General features: G+C 42.2%; 1 protein-coding gene across 1 annotated transcript in view; it reads left to right on the top strand.

Annotated features, from left to right (window-relative positions):
• The window catches only part of SERPINC1 (serpin family C member 1), a 32865-nt gene extending 19611 nt beyond the window's left edge, over positions 1 to 13254 (top strand). Inside the window, exons 3-7 of the mRNA XM_036754082.1 lie at positions 644 to 859; positions 2448 to 2585; positions 7597 to 7993; positions 9979 to 10043; positions 13002 to 13254. Of these exons, the coding sequence (XP_036609977.1) occupies positions 644 to 859; positions 2448 to 2585; positions 7597 to 7993; positions 9979 to 10043; positions 13002 to 13178 (993 nt within the window). The 3' untranslated portion in view covers positions 13179 to 13254. The remainder of the gene's footprint in view (positions 1 to 643; positions 860 to 2447; positions 2586 to 7596; positions 7994 to 9978; positions 10044 to 13001) is intronic.
• Positions 13255 to 16083: the final 2829 nt, after the last annotated feature.

The following is a 16083-nucleotide window of genomic DNA, read 5'->3' as shown; positions in this document are numbered from 1 at the left end:
GGGGAAGAAATCCGGGTTAAGTGACTTGAATCACACTGAGATCAGATTTGAACTCAGGTCCTCCTGACTCCAGGGCTGGTGCTTCATCCACTGCGCCACCTAGCCGCCCCTTAATTACACCATTTTGATCCAGCTCCTCCATTTTTTTTTTTTAGGATGAGACAGAACTCTTCCTAACACAAAGTCTCAGTTATAGGAGTGGCAACATGATGTTGGTGGGACACCTTGTTGCTGAACTGGGAGAGCTGAATCAGACCTGAGGTCAAATCCTGACTCTTCCATTTGATACTTGTGTGACCTTTGGCATGTTATTTAAGCTGTCTGGGCATTGAGTTCCTCATCTGTAAATGAAGGGGTTCGACTAAATCAGAGCTTTTTAAACCTGGGGGTCCATAAACTTTTTTGAAAAATTATTTTGATTAAAAATATGTATTTAAAAATAATTTCAAGATAGTTGGCTTCCTTTGGAATCCTATGCATTTTATTTTATGCATTTAAAAACATTATTCTTTGGCTTCATCAGGCTGCCAAGGTGGCACAAATACAGTTAAGAACCCCTGGATTGAATGAACAATAAGGTTCTAGTTCTATGTTCCTACAAACTCCTCTGCTGTCCTTTAGCATCTCTGCTTGGTTTCTTCAGGTGTTCAAGTTTGATACGATCTCAGAGAAAACATCAGATCAGATCCACTTCTTCTTTGCCAAACTGAATTGCCGGCTTTATCGAAAAGCCAACAAATCCTCTGAACTGGTCGCAGCCAATCGCCTCTTTGGAGAAAAGTCGCTCACCTTCAATGAGAGCTACCAGGATATCAGTGAGGTGGTGTATGGAGCCAAGCTTCAGCCACTGGACTTCAAGGTGAGTTTGACGAGTGTCATTCCTTCCATCAGCAGTCTCCCCAAAGCAGTGGAAGGGTCACCATAGGCAAGTGCCCTTGGGATTGTTCCCCTGAAAATTTAGTGCTGTCTTTAAACAAGATGGGCCTGGAATAGACAATAGACAATAACAAGACTGGCCCCCTTGTTGTTGGTTTAGTCGTTCATCCTTTGTTTTTCAATGAGGACAAATGACAGAATCATGGACATGCAGTGATGTCGTGACTTGTGAGTGCACTGGATTTAAGTGAGGCTGAATTGCTGAAGTCATCAACTTTATTCTCTTTTCCTGACTCAATGAAGTCCAGTGGCAAGACAAAAGTCAGACTACTGGAGATGGCTCAGGATGCAGTGGATGACCTTGGTGTCTTCAATGTCTGACCAAGCTCTAAGGGTTCCACAGCTCCTGCTTCAGTTGCCTTCATGGCTGTTTGAACAAATTATTCTTATCTGCCCATTACAATGGGGGAAGTCTTTACATGCTTGGGGTAGACGTACCCCAAGCATGTAAAGACTTCCCCCATTGTAACACCCCTAACTCACCAATGGGTTTGAGGCCTGTTGGTTTAGCGCTTCTGCTGAGAAAGTTTATGGGGGTGTGGCCACTAGGCATGCTACAGCTTCTTGGAGCCACAGGTGAGAGTTGGGTGAAAGTGGACACCAAAGGTGGACGAGAAGCCCTGAAAAGGGCTCGGCAAGCTCTCACACCAGAGCTGCTAGTTCTCCCTGAACACCCTATGCACCCAGACTAAGAGAGTCATTAAAAGGATTGTTTCTCAGATTTTGCCAATTTGTATCTTTCTCTTCTTAGTTGAGTTTCTTGCTTGGACCCTAAACAGGTGGGGAAATTTATTTTTATTTGGCTTTGGAAGTTCAGTAGCTTTCCTGAAAGGCCTTGTACAGTACAGTTCACCAGATTAATTCTTTTTGTTGATTACCGAAGTTCAAATACTACTCTGGGTAGTTGTCTTATGTTATTTTATTTAAAAGGCTGAGAAAAAAACAATTTTTTGGTGTCCCCTGTCTAAAATAATTTCTTCTTCCTCCTCTTCTCTTCACCACTTACTGAGTACCAAAAGATACAAAGCACTGTACAGTTATCCCTTCCACATCACGACTTTCCCCACTGCAGTTTTGATATATCGTGAGTCAGTGTAAAAAATTAAATGGGAATTTTTTGTGAGTTTTGTGGAAGCCACAGACAACACATGAAGGCCAGTAGATGATGGAGAAAAAATTTAGAAACTCAGAAATGCATAAAATATATGTATGGTATTGTATTATATCAACATATTTTATCTTTTAATACCATAAATACACACAATTTCTTCTCCGATACAAAGAGAGGGCCAAAAAATTTTACATGGATTCCAGATCACAAGGGACAATCTTCATGATGTGGAAGGGATAACTCTATTACCTGCCGTTGGAAGCAATCCACATGCTCAAGGAATTTGCAGAAGAATGGACAGATAAGACTAATCTGTACTGTGCTTATACATGTTGCATAAAGAAATGAGTGGACAAATACGGGGAAGCACATACATTTCATTTTTGTTTTGTCTCTCTAGGGAAACCCAGAGCTGTCAAGAATGACCATTAATGACTGGGTTGCAAACAAGACCGAAGGGCTCATCACTGACGTCATTCCTAAGGATGCCATCACTGACCTTACCGTCTTGGTGCTGGTCAACACTATTTACTTCAAGGTACTTAAAAAGCTAGATGCTAGAGATGTCCAGGGGTGTAATTCTCTCCCCATCTTCCCGTGGCAAAGGTTTTGAGGTGAGAAAAAATGCTCACCTAGAGACTTGGGACTGTCCTCTTTACTTCTGAACACACCACCATTGAATTTCAATGCATTTCCTGATCTATTGCAAGGCACTGGTCTAGGACCTATGGAGGAATATAAAGATGAATCAGGTAATAGTTCCTGTCCACTAGGAGAGAAGAAAAGTCATCAGACAAATAACTAGAATAGTTATATGAATATATATATAAAACTATATATAGAATATATGGGATAGAATATTAAAGTCGTCAGAGAGGTACAAAATGAGGAGTCTTCCCAGGTGTGATTATTTCAAGCTGGAAGGATCAAGGAAGGTTTCATGGAGGAGACACCATTCAAGCTGGGGGTCAAGCATGGAACTGGACAGGCAGAAAAAGCTGGGGGGACATTGTGGTGGGCATGCTGCCAGAGAACCATGCCAGGGGTTGGAGGGCCAAGAGAGTAGCTTATGTTCAGTTGCATTTGTCAGGATGGTGTTTGAGGAACAAATACAAAAGTTTCCTCTTTAGGGATTCCAAGTATTAAAGGGTGTAGAGAGCAACACAATTAGTACACTAACTGTGAAGTTTGTTAGTATCAATTAACTCTGTGTATACACATGTTCACAACTGCATGCATGTACAGATACATCAACACAGAGTTAATCAACGCAAGCAACTTGTACAGTGTGTTGGTGATGTTGTGTACTCCTACTGTGTTAAATTAAAGAGAAATTCTGGATCTCTGTGGGCAGCATAGTGATTTAGAAAACCACAAGTTAACGTGATCTATGTTGTATTGCATTTTCATTTATTTTGTTAAGCATTTCCCAGTTACATTTTAATCTGGTTCTGGCCTGCTAATTTAACCCCTCTGTCGTATACCCTTTAGTCTCTTTATTAAAGAATAAAGTGGGGTGCTTGCTCCCTGGATCCAAGCCTGCCCAACTCTAAAAGAGAACAACATTAGCTAACAACCAGGCTCTTGGTTATGTTCTAAACCCTGACTCTGCCAACAAAAATCAAGTTCTGGCAGGAAATTTGGGAATGTTTGAAATACAGGTCCCAGCAATAGGCAATGTGTCTTTCATTTGAGAACCAGCCTATCACCAGAAGGCTGGCTACATGGTGAATTTCTCATGCACAGTAGCTCTTGAAATGTGCCATTGGAGAGTGCATTCTCCATTAGGAAAATTTTAAGTTTTTCAGGATCTCAAGGTACATACATTAATGAACAAAGACAGAGGTCCTTTCCATCTCTGGGAGCTGTGTTGGCACATATGATTGTGCCCACCTGCTCCAGCTTCCTCATCCAGTGTAATGCAGACCCATGAGGCCAGCAATCTTTAAGGATGGGAACCATTGTTCCAATGGGCTGATCCAAGGCTGCTCCATTGAGAAATGAGAGAAGGTGGCAGGCAGGGCGTTGTGGTGGTGCTGAAACAAAGGGCTAGGCAGAGGAATCCTCAAGCCACCCCAGCAGCATCTGGCACATCCTGTACATACAGCAGATGCCGGGAAGATCTCTGCATGGCTGCTCTCTGCCAGGCCAATGCCATCCACCAAGGCCAGAGGCCAGTTGTCCACTGAAGAAGAATGAAGTAACGTTTCTAATTCCTCCAGAGCTGGCCACTTTTGGAAGGGGAAAAGGACAAAGATAGAGATGCACCATGGGCATATTAGATAGAAAGCTGGCTTTAGTCAGGAGGACCTGGGTTCTCCCTCTGACATAAAGGCTATGACCATGGGCAAGTCATTTAACCTGCATCCCAGGCAACTCTCCAGAATTATAAATTGCTGAAGTTGCCTCCTCTGGCATATAATAGGTGCCTAACAAATGTTTGTTGACTGACTACCTGCATTACTAGAGCCTTGGTGGATGGCATTGGCCTGGCAGAGAGCAGCCATGCAGAGAACCCCCAAATCAATGAAATCACAAACACAGCTCCAAATATGGAAACAAATAAATTATGTTTTTAAAGTAACAAATGGCTTTTCAACCAACAAAATACTCAAATGCAACACCAACCTGTAGCATTGCTGAGTCTCTGGCAATTGTAGAAACTCAGCCACTCAAAGGTAACAGTTGCTCTGTAAATCTGGATGTCAAGAATCACCTAGGACTCAGTCTACAAAAATGACCTGCACTTTCTACCTTAGAGAAGCAAAAAATCCTCCAAGGACCTTGTAAAACATCTTGTCCAACCCCCTCATTTAATAAAATATTTTTTATTTATTTCATTCAATATTTCCCAATTACGTGTAAAAAGAATTTTAACAATCATTTAAAAATTTTTTTTGAGTTCCACATTCACTCCTTCCCCAACCCCTACCCTTTGTGGTACAGTAGAGAGAGTGTCAGGCCTGGAATCAGGAGGATCTTTCAAATCTGGCCTCAGATACTAGTGTGACCTTGGGTAAGTCACTTATTTTTGTTTGCCTCAGTTTCCCCATCTGTAAAATGAGCTGGAGAAGGAAATGGTAAACCACTCCAGTGTCTTTGCCCAAAAAACTCCAGACAGGGTGATGAAGAGTCAGACGTGACTGAAAAATGACTGAAAAACAACATACGTGTGAAATCATGCAAAACATATTTCTATATTAGTCATGTTGCAAAAGAAAACAGAGAAGAAAAATAAAACAAGAAAAATAAAGTTTAAAAAAGTATCTTTCAATCTGCTGTGAGAGTTCATTAGTTTTCTCCATAGAGGTAGATAGTATTTTTCATCATGGGTCTTTTGGAATCCTCTTGGATCATTTTACTGATCAGAGTAGCTAAGTCCCTCACAGCTGATCAGCTTTGCCATACTGCTGCTACCAAATAAATATTCTGCTCACTTCACTTTGCATCAGATTATATAGGTCTTCTCAGGTTTTTCTGAAACCATCCTGTTTGTCATTTCTTATAGCACTACAGCGTTCCATCACAATCATACGCCACAATTTATTCAGCCATTTCCCAATTGATGGGCATCCCCTTAATTTCCGATTCTTTGCCACCACTGAAAGAGCTCTTATAAGTATTTTTGTATATATAGGTTTATTTCCTAGATCATTTTGGGATGTAGACCTAATAGTGATATTTCTGGGTCAAAGGGTAAGCACATTTTATAGCCCTTTGGCCGTTGTTTCACATCGTTTTCTAGAATGGTTGGATCAGTTCACAGCACCACCAACAATGTAATAGTGTCCCACTTTTTCCATACTGCCTCCAGCATGTCATTTTCCTTTTCTGTCGTGTTAGCCAATTTGATAGGTGTGAGGTGATATCTTAGACTTGTTTTAATTTGCATTTCTCTAATCAGTAGTGATTTAAAGCATTATTTAATGTGACTCTTGAAAGGTTTGATTTCCTTTTCTGAAAACTGCCTTTTTATATGCTTTGACCATTTATCAACTGGTGCATGTTTTGTATTTTTATAAATTTGGCTCAATTCTCTATCTATTTGAGAAACAAGGCCTTTATCGGAGAAACTTGCTGTAAACATCTCCCCTTGGTTTCCTATTCTTTTAATTTTGCCTGCATTAGTTTTGTTTGTACAAAAGTTTTTTTTTTTTAATTTCATATAATCAAAATGATTAATGTTGCTTCCTGTAATCCTCTCTGTCTCTTGTTTGGTCATAAACTCTTCCCTTATCCACAGATCTGAGAGGTAAATTTTTCCATGCTCCCCTAATTTACTTATGATATCACCCTTTATGTCTAAATCATTTATCATCTTCCAACCACCTCATTTTAAGGAAACTGATGCCCAGGACCATTAATGACTTGGCCAAGGTCACACAAATATTAAGATCAGAGCCAGGATAGAGATAAAAAGATAGCTAGGTAGGGAAAGAGGGACAGAGAGAGAGACAGAGACAGAAAAAAGACAGAGAGAGAGAGAGAAACATACAGAGAGAGAAGAGGAGGAGGTGAGGTTGGCCATTTATTAAGCACTTACTATGTCTCAAGCACTATGCTAAGGATACAAATAAAGCAAGTAAGACAGTTCCTGCCCTCAAGGAGCTTATATTTTAATAGAGGGAAGATAACACTTAAAGTGAGGGAACTGGAAAAGGGTTGGTGGGGGGAGGCTGACATAGGTGGTGGCCTGGTTTGGAAATGGTGGTTCAGGAAGTGATGTGGAGACCCAGTTCTGGACAAGCTGAACAGGTCCTCTGACTCCAGATCCAGATTTAGGCAGTCAGGTGTTAGAGTGAGTAACACACCTGGCCTGGGGTAAGGAAGACCCGAATTCAGATGCAGCCTCAGACACTTACTAGCTAGCTGTGTGACCCTGGCAAGTCACTTAACCTCCGTTTTCTCATCTGTAAAATGAGGATAATAATAGCAGGTACTTCCCAGGGTCATTGTAAAGCACTCAGTGCGATGCCGGCCCATAGTATGTACCATATAAATGTTAGCAACGACTATTATTAATCCCTTTTTTCAGAGTGTCACAGTGTCTCTGACAAACCCAGATTTCCTACTTGGTGACACCTGGGACGGTGCATAGGAAGGAAATGGGAGATTAATCAACCATACGTTTTAGGGAGGGGGATGGGAGAGAAGACTCCTTACTGAACAAATATCTAACTGATGGTGGGCCTGATTTACCTGAGAATGGTGCTACTTCCTTTTGGGGGAAATCTTGGATGCCTTTATCTAAAGGGCAGTAGTACTAGTCTCCAGCCTCAAATTAAGAATGCAAATGGGTGACCTGCCTTCTCGCACTTTTCTAAGAGAGGAGCAGAAGTGCCAGCTCTCCCTGGTGATCTGGCATTATAAAAGAATTCCAGCCATTCCTCGTAGAGGAAGAAGACAAGACTTGGGGAAGATGGGGTTGGAGGAAGGGAAGGCCTGGGGAAGATGGAAGTTACATGTAAGGAAAGAGAGGGATTCACACTCTAATGCAGCCTGGATTTGTGTCTTGTTCGGGAGCCATGACTTTCCTTCTAATCCCCCAGGGCCTGTGGAAGTCAAAGTTCAGCCCTGAGAACACCAAGAAGGAGTTGTTTCACAAGGCTGATGGGAAGCAGTGCTCAGTATCCATGATGTACCAGGAGAACAAGTTCCGCTACAGCCACGTGAGGGGCAGCAGCCAGGTGGAGGTGCTCGAGTTACCCTACAAAGGCGACGACATCACCATGGTGCTGATTCTGCCCAAGCCCGACAAGCCCTTGGACAAGGTGGAGAGGGACCTGACACCTGACATACTTCGTGAATGGCTGGAGAGCCTAGAGGAGACCTTGCTGGCAGTTCACGTACCCCGATTCCGAATCGAGGACAACTTCAGTGTGAAGGATAACCTACAACAGATGGGCCTGGATGATCTTTTCAACCCACAACAGGCCAAGCTGCCAGGTGAGTGTGAGCATTTTAGTACTCTTCCTTCCTCCCAGGATGGTTCTGAAGAGGAAAAGAGCTGGAGACACGATGACAGGTAGAATTCGGGTCCCACAGAGACAGACAGGTAACCAATATTAAAATGCTCCTCTTCTCCCTCTGCCATTCCAAAGAATGCTATAGCCACGAATCACAGAAAGAGAAATGGAAAAGCACATTTAGTTTTTAAGGTTACTAAGGCAATGAATAACTGCTGAATCTATTTGAGAATTTGTCATGTTTTACATAATTAGTCCTAGTTTTATAAAATTTTACCCCTCCAATTTATCTTTTTTTTAGAGGGGGGAAGCCAGGGTAATTGAGGTTAAGTGACTTGCCCAAGGTCACACAGCTAGTATGTGTCAAGTGTCTGAGGCCAGATTTGAATTCAGGTCCTCCTGACTCCAGGGCTGGCGCTCTACTCACTGTGTCACCATCTTTTGAGGAGGAAGGAAACATGTATTTATTAAGGGCTTGCTGTGTGCCAAGTATTGTGCTAAGTGCCTTACAAATATCTTATTTGATCCTCTCAACATCCCTGGGAGGTAGGTGCTATTCTAATGCCCATTTAACAGATGGGGAAACTGAGGCAAACAGAGGTTAAGCGACTTGCTCAGGGTCACCTCGCTAGTGTCTAAGGCCACATGTGAAATCAGGTCTTCCTGACTTCAGGTTCAGCTCTATCCACAGGGTCACAGTGAATGGTAATTAAATTTACTCTTAAAATCAATGCTTCTAAATAGATGGCAAACACCCTCCTAACAAGGAGTACAGATTGATATGCTGTTGTTTGATCATGCAGTCATCTCTGACTCTCTGTGAACCCATCTGGGGTTTTCTTGGCAGAGATGCTAGAATGGTTTGCCATTTCCTTCTCCAGTTAATTTTACAGATGAGGAAACTGAGGCAAACAGGGTGACTTGTCCAAGATCACACAGCTAGTGTCTGAATTCTGATTTGAACTCAGGGAAGATGAGTCTTCCTGACTCCAGGTTCGGTGCCCAGGCACCGTGCCACCTAGCTGCCTGACTGATGTATATATACGTATATTTTAGACATGGACAACAAGGGAATTTGTCTTGCCTTACTGCACTCCTATATTTGTTACAAAGACCTTTTTTTTTCAATGTGTGTGTATGTGATAAGATTGGAGGTAGAAAAGGCTAGTTTTGGTTAATTACAAAATTTTGGTTTTTGAAAATATGATAAAGAATAGATGGCAAATTGGAAGAATAAAGTTTTATAAAATTACCTAAACCCAACACAGAATGTTACATGTTATGTAATAGATCCAGGAGTCACTGTCCTTATGACTTTCACAATTACACGCTTTTCCATTTTTCTTTCTGGGATTTGGGGTTAAGTAACTTGCCCAAGGTCACACAGCTAGTAAGTGTGTCAAGTGCCTGAGGTCAGATTTGAACTCGGGTCCTCCTGATTCCGGGGACGGTGCTCTACTCACTGCACCACCTAGCTGTCCCATACAACATTCTTTACAATGTCAGAGGAAGGGGCATTTTAATATTAGGTATTTATCTGGGTAGGCCTTTCATTATACCTGGCAGTCTGTTGATTGCTGTCACCTCCATTTACAGAGGGCACAATGGGTTTTATAGAGTCTGGCCCGCCCGAGATGCTAAAGCACCCTCATACATGATGCGGCTTTGCTTTTATTTATTTTTCTAGCAATAGGGCTTTTGTGCCATCCTGTATTTGTAAGCACAAATTTGAGTTCATATGAGCCAGTCTGAATGACTGTCTTTCAATGTGTGATAATATGTTGATGATAATGTTGAGTGGGAGGGCTGGGGTCACTTAGTTCAACTGAACTTACTGTAAGTAAGCCTACTGTGTGCAAGGCTTTGTGCTGTATTTTCTGAAACACTTGACCACTTTAACTTGAGGGGATCCTCTCTTGGGAGTAGCTAGCTCCCTCCATGCTTCTATTGTTTTTTTTTTTTCAGGGATCATTGCAGAAGGCCATGGAGATTTTTTTGTTTCAGATGCATTCCACAAGGCATTCCTTGAGGTCAGTAGATCTCTCTGTCCATTTCCTCCTTTTCTTACTGGGATTTGTTCTCACTTTACCCAACTACTTTCCCATAGAGATGTAACTCTGCAGCACCTGCTCCATGGGTGGCTATAGGTATAGGCGGGTGGGAAGGGCATCTTTAATCATGACCAGCAGGGTCTCACCTCTGCAGTCATGAAGGTTTACAACATCCCTTGGTCCCCAAGCCACCAGCTCCTTCTTCCCTTCAGGGTCAAGTGCCATCAAATTCCCCAGAACTGCCCTCCCTGAGGGTCCAATGCAATGCATCTCTTCCTTCTACCATCCTCCACCATCTCTTTATTGAGAATGTCCCTGCTTTGATCCAAGCCCTTCATAGCTTTTTCAGGTAACTTCATAGATGATCTAATAAACCTGTTTTTGGTGTGTTGACAGGGTAACTACAATTCAGTACTTTGGCCTTCTTGGGCAATTTACTTAGTTCTTAACAGAAAACTTCAAGGGCCAAATGGGTGAATAATACATTTCAGACGGTGTGGCTAGTTGAGGTAGGGTAGATATTTTTCTTGGGGTGGTGGGGTTAGGTGCTGCTTAGATAATAACATGGAAGCAACTACTTACTCCCTCTGTACAGAGGACTGACCCTAATGATCAATCAAAAAGGGGGCTACTAGCCTCTCAGATGTTCAACCCTTAAAATAATAGCCTTTAACCACTGGGAACTCAACAAAAAATCGAATTACTATGCATTTTTTTTTACCCACAAATAAAGTTTAACCAGAAGCAGGGAATCCTTATTATCAGTATTACACATTGCTGACAGAGGCCAAGTTCTGAATACAGAAAGTGGGAGGAAGTGATAGATTTCTAATCTTCAACCACGTGAAAAATAAAATGACATCTCAGTTCTGGCAGCCTTCCACTAAAGAGCAATGGTGTATACCTATGTTGTAACCTACCTGACAGATCCTGCTCAAGGTCAAAAAGCCATTTGTTGCTAGTGCATCCTTCCACCTCCCCGCCCCCCGCCCCCCAATAAATCTGTATTTACTTTATATATCAATCAATCAACAAGCATTTAAGTGTTTTTTAGGTGCTAGGCCCTAAGCCAGAGAGCCGTCTTTGAACACAAGCTGAGGGTATGAATGTTGAGAGGGAAGATGGTGTTTACTTAATTGAAATGATGAATTAAGTATACAAAGCACAATGCAGCATTTTCTATAAACACTGAAGAGAAACTCAAAACTTGAATTACTTTTTTGTGAGTTGAAGAAAGAAGGCTTCCTTGTTTCCTCTGACATAGATTTTGTATATAGTTATGAGTTTATATGTTGTCTTCTCCCCAATGGAATGTAAATGCCTTGAGGGCAAGGGATATTTCATTTTTGTCTTTGCCTCTCCACCACCTAGAAGAGTGTCTGGAACGCTGCTGGAGATTAGCAGTTGCCTGAAGTTGACAGATACTGAAAAACATTAGGGCCATAATGTTTGACTTAAGTAGGACTAAACCACTACCTGCGTGGGAACTGGTTCTCTGGCATTTCAAAGCAAAGCTTTCAAAGCCAAATGATTTACCAATGCCATCTGATTGTTAACCCTATTTCAAAATGTGTGAATTTGATTTTGAACGGCCCTAAGAGGGTCATGTAGTCATTTGGCTAAGTGTACTCAGAAGTGGGCCAGGCATTATCGCAGGAAGCTGGAGGTATCTCAGAAGTTAACATATAAGGAAAAGGTGTCTGTTCTTGGGAAGCTTTATAGTCTGTTCCTTTTTTCTGGCCAAATGTTTTAAATTGATCTCACTATCGAGCTGATTTGGGTTCTCCATGGGGAAATTTGCTCCTATCAGCAGAAACTGAAGTGGCTCTGAACTGACGCTGGTAATTCCGTTCCTAGGAACCCAGATAGACTTCTGAACAACTTAGGGGCTTTGGAATACCACTGGAAGAAAGCCCAGGACCGATTTACTCTATGCCACTTGTGGCCACTACACCATAATATCAGTTTTCTGTAGGTCCTCTACGGGGCCCTGAGAAGCCAACACGATCCAGGGTCAGCTTAGAAACCTAAGGGCCACAGCTAACAAGAACTTAATCTCTGGGGAAGTAAGCGATGGAGCCTCTTTTTGTTTGCAGGCCTTGGTGAAACCTACCAGTTAAGCACTGTTCTAGTTTCTGTATTGGGCTCTGTACCCGTGATCGAGAATAGGAACCACTCTCTTGCAATTTTTTTTCAGAATGCCTGGCCTTGCAAAAGCCATGGTGAAGAAGTGGGAATTGAGGGGCATGGAAATCAATGATAGCATCCAACTGTACATAGCAAAGAGCACAGAGTTCCATTTGGAGGGGGCACAAAGAACTTGCTCAAGTGGCATAAATTGAGTTTTGGGGCCCAGGCAAAACTTTTTTTGAGAGATCCACTCTCTAATGTTTCACCTCCAGAAATTCCTTCACTATTCACCAGGGTAGGAGGCCACCTCCCTCTTCTTATGGGTTTTGCATCCTGTGTGGATGCTGGAGGAATTGTGACCTCATTGGCCCAAGAGCAAAATTATGGTTCACTCAGATGGCTTATATCCAGATTCTTCCCGTGAGAGCTAGTGCAACATAACATTACAGCACTGTCAGAATAGACAGGTACTGCCAGTGCTCTATGGAACTCACGTACGGCTGTCTTAGGCTAGGTTGAGATGTCTGGACCTGGGGATGTTGGGATCACTTTTCACGTAGTAACCACTTGATGAATGAAGAATAGGTGTGATTTCAACCGACCCCAGCTTTTTGTACTAGAAGGGCAGGTGTGTTTCTGTAACAAATGCAGTTATGCTCCATTCACCCAGTTTCACCTTCGAGGAGTCGATGTGCTTCCTGATAGGAAGCCCAACAGCATTTTTAAAGAGCTTAAATAGCCAGCCAGGAAGAACTGTTGCATGTTTGTGTCAGCTAATGTGACATCTTTCCCCCCATCTAATGGCAGGTAAATGAGGAAGGTAGTGAAGCTGCTGCAAGCACTTCGGTTGTGATTTCTGGTCGTTCGCTCAACTTCAACAGGGTGACCTTCAAGGCCAATAGGCCTTTCCTGGTTCTGATCAGGGAAGTTGCTCTCAATACTATCATTTTCATGGGCAGAATATCCAACCCTTGTGTGAAGTGAGGTGCTCCTGCTCTTTGGTACCTCTCCCTAGGATGGCATGTGGATACTGGTAAATAAAATGTTGACTATTCCTGTTTTTGGTTACTTGTGAACATTTTATCCTCAAAAACCACTGAGAAGGGGAGGGAGAAGCTACCTGCTACTGGTGGGGTTCCCACAAAACCATCTGCAGTTGAGAAAGTACAGCAGAAAGATTATGCTGCCCTTCTGTGAAAGACTGGGGACACGGCCAAGGAACCGGGGATCCATGAAGTCACAGTATTTCCACCACATAGCCAAATACAAAATTACTGAAAATAAGCTGTTTCCACATACAAAAAAGAGGCGTCAAGATAAGAGTATTAAACCATTTAATTCTCAAACCACTCACATGCATAATGTTCTTTTACACAGTGTTAAAATAAAGAGGAAAATGCATTTTCTTTATACAAACAGAATTTCAAGTATACATTTATAGAATTTTCAAAGATTCCTAACCAACTTGCTAAGTTTTCATTCACATTGTTCTTAAAGCTGTTCAACGAGAAAGCTTTTGCTAAACTGCTTTAAATACATTAATATAGTTCTGTATCTTCACCTTTTGTTTGTTTCCCCTTGCCCCAAACCCAGTCTTCTGCCCACCCTTGTGCCCTCCCCCCACAACACTGTTCCTGGGGCTACCCTCCAGGAGACATGCAGCCCCACCAAGAACTATTATCCTGTGATCTGGGGAAGAGAAGAGTCTAAGGGAAGAGAGTGTTGAGAAAACTTGTGAAATAATCTAAGGGAATAATTCTGATATCTGGAAATAACAGAGTAGGACCACACCTCAACCACTTGGTTCTTCAGTGTGAACACTAACTCTTCAAATCAAAAGGACCTCAACAATCACCTTCCACATTAAGTAGAAGTTAATACAGTTGGGAACTTTACTAACTGTAAAAATAATCCCTAAGGTTGGGAATTTACCCCAAATTTTTGAATGGTGGGGGGAGCTAACATTTTGAGACCTCTTCCCATTTGGGTTGTTTTTTCTTTCTTTGGGGGTAGGGCTCCTTTAAAAAGGGACATCTCTGAATTCCACAATCCCATCAAATGTACTCTTCTTGGGGAAGGGTTGCTGAGGCAGGAGGCAGAGCTGCACTCATTTGCCAGGTGATGGCAGCAGCAGAAAGTCTGGCAACAGCTCTCCCTCCTCAACTCCTACCAAAATGACCTGGCTACAAAGCCAGCAACAGCCACACATAGTAAGATTTAAAGTGCATTTTTTTTCAGTAAGGGAGGGGTGGTTTACATTTAAGTGATAATGGTTAAGAGGTGGGGGAAAAAAATAACCCTACAGTATTCATATCTATCGGTAGATATGTTTAAGGTTACAGTAAAACATACTTTTCAACCTAAGATGCAAATGCCCAGCCCCTCAGCCTCAGCAGTAACAGAGAAGAGGAAAAGCAGTACTGGGCCATTTGTTTTCCTGATGCATCTTTTTAAATGGAGTAATTGCTCCAGGAGAAGGACATAACTTCAAATGTTAATTTTTCAAAAGGGAAAAAGAGACTGGTAAACATTCTAATTGATAAATATAGTCTATCACGTTCTCCCTTTTAGGGGATATTTTAGAAACTGATTGTCTGTTTCAGTGTGAATCCTTCTTGGTTAATTTATGAGGAAAAACCACTTGCAATGTTAGCTAAGCCTGTATGCTGCTTAGGAATGTTATGGTGACCTACAAACTCACAGGGAGAGGTGGGGGCAGTATCATTGTAAGATTGGAAAAAGGGGATTTCTTGCCCCCTCCCCCCCAATTCCTTTAGTTACTACCAGAATATAACCTGGCCATTTTCAATTTGATATTCTACTTCTTAGGAAAACCAAAGCGCTTTCCAAATGGAAGGAAAATGCTACATCCCCAGCTTTGTGCAGAAGTGATAAGCCTGAGGTGAAGAAGGAAAATGTGTCTTGGAAGCCTGGCATCTGAGTTTAGCATGATTTGCTTTTCATAGAGGCCAGTGGGAAGGCACAGTGCCCAGGGATGATGAGGGAGAGATGGGACAATTCCCATCACGTAAGGAAAAGCACCATAGAGAACAGTTTGGATAGACTTCTTTCAGATTGTAATCACCTGAAAGAAACTAAATATTTGCTACATTAGTTTTTCCCTTATCCTACCCTCAACGCCTTCCCACCAGCACAGGCAGACTTCTCACTAAAATTATGAGGAGACAAGTATAAGGGCTATTCGAATCAACCTCTCCCCCTCACTAACTTCAGCTGAAATTCCCAAATTTAAAAGTACTAATTTTGAGTATAAGTAAAGGAGGAGAAAAACTTTTCTGACATTCTCTAAAGGCTAGAAGCATGCCAGACCCAACCTCCCCAATTCACAATTCCTGCTGTCATATTTAGAGGCTCAGACGGATAGTAATGGGGTGAAAAGGACTGGCTAGTAGCACCCTGGAAAAAAAAAACCCTTAGCCAGCTGAAAAGTCAATGGATTAGGATTAGAAATAACTTTCCTCCCATCACTAAATGGAATCTTTAAAGCTGTCTTGTTAGCTGTCTAAAGAAGTATCTTCTAGAGGGTCAAGGAGAAGCAGCACACAAGCCCAGGAGGCCAGGGGAATCTGTCCAAGGTTTACAGTTATTTTGCCAAAATGGAATTTACTTCATCTCTTGCTTCAAGTGCAAGGTGGAAGCTGTTCTTTTTTCTTCCCCATCTCCTCCTGTCTCCCAAAATAAAACACATTAATCCAGTGCGGCTAAGAGTAGCATAAAAATGGAGTAAAGCTTCACAGTAATCCATAGATCCTGCTTCAGTGTGAAAACCCTGCCAAAGGGAGGCACGCGGCATAGTGGGAAGAGTGCTGGATCTGGAGTCTCAAGAACATTGGCTTGAATCTTGGCTCTGTCACTGCTTATACATGGG

This window comes from Trichosurus vulpecula, chromosome 4 (assembly GCF_011100635.1).
Source record: "Trichosurus vulpecula isolate mTriVul1 chromosome 4, mTriVul1.pri, whole genome shotgun sequence".
NCBI lineage: Eukaryota > Metazoa > Chordata > Mammalia > Diprotodontia > Phalangeridae > Trichosurus > Trichosurus vulpecula.
The sequence above is the reverse complement of the archived record's forward strand: the minus strand, read 5'-3'. Positions and strand labels throughout refer to the sequence as shown.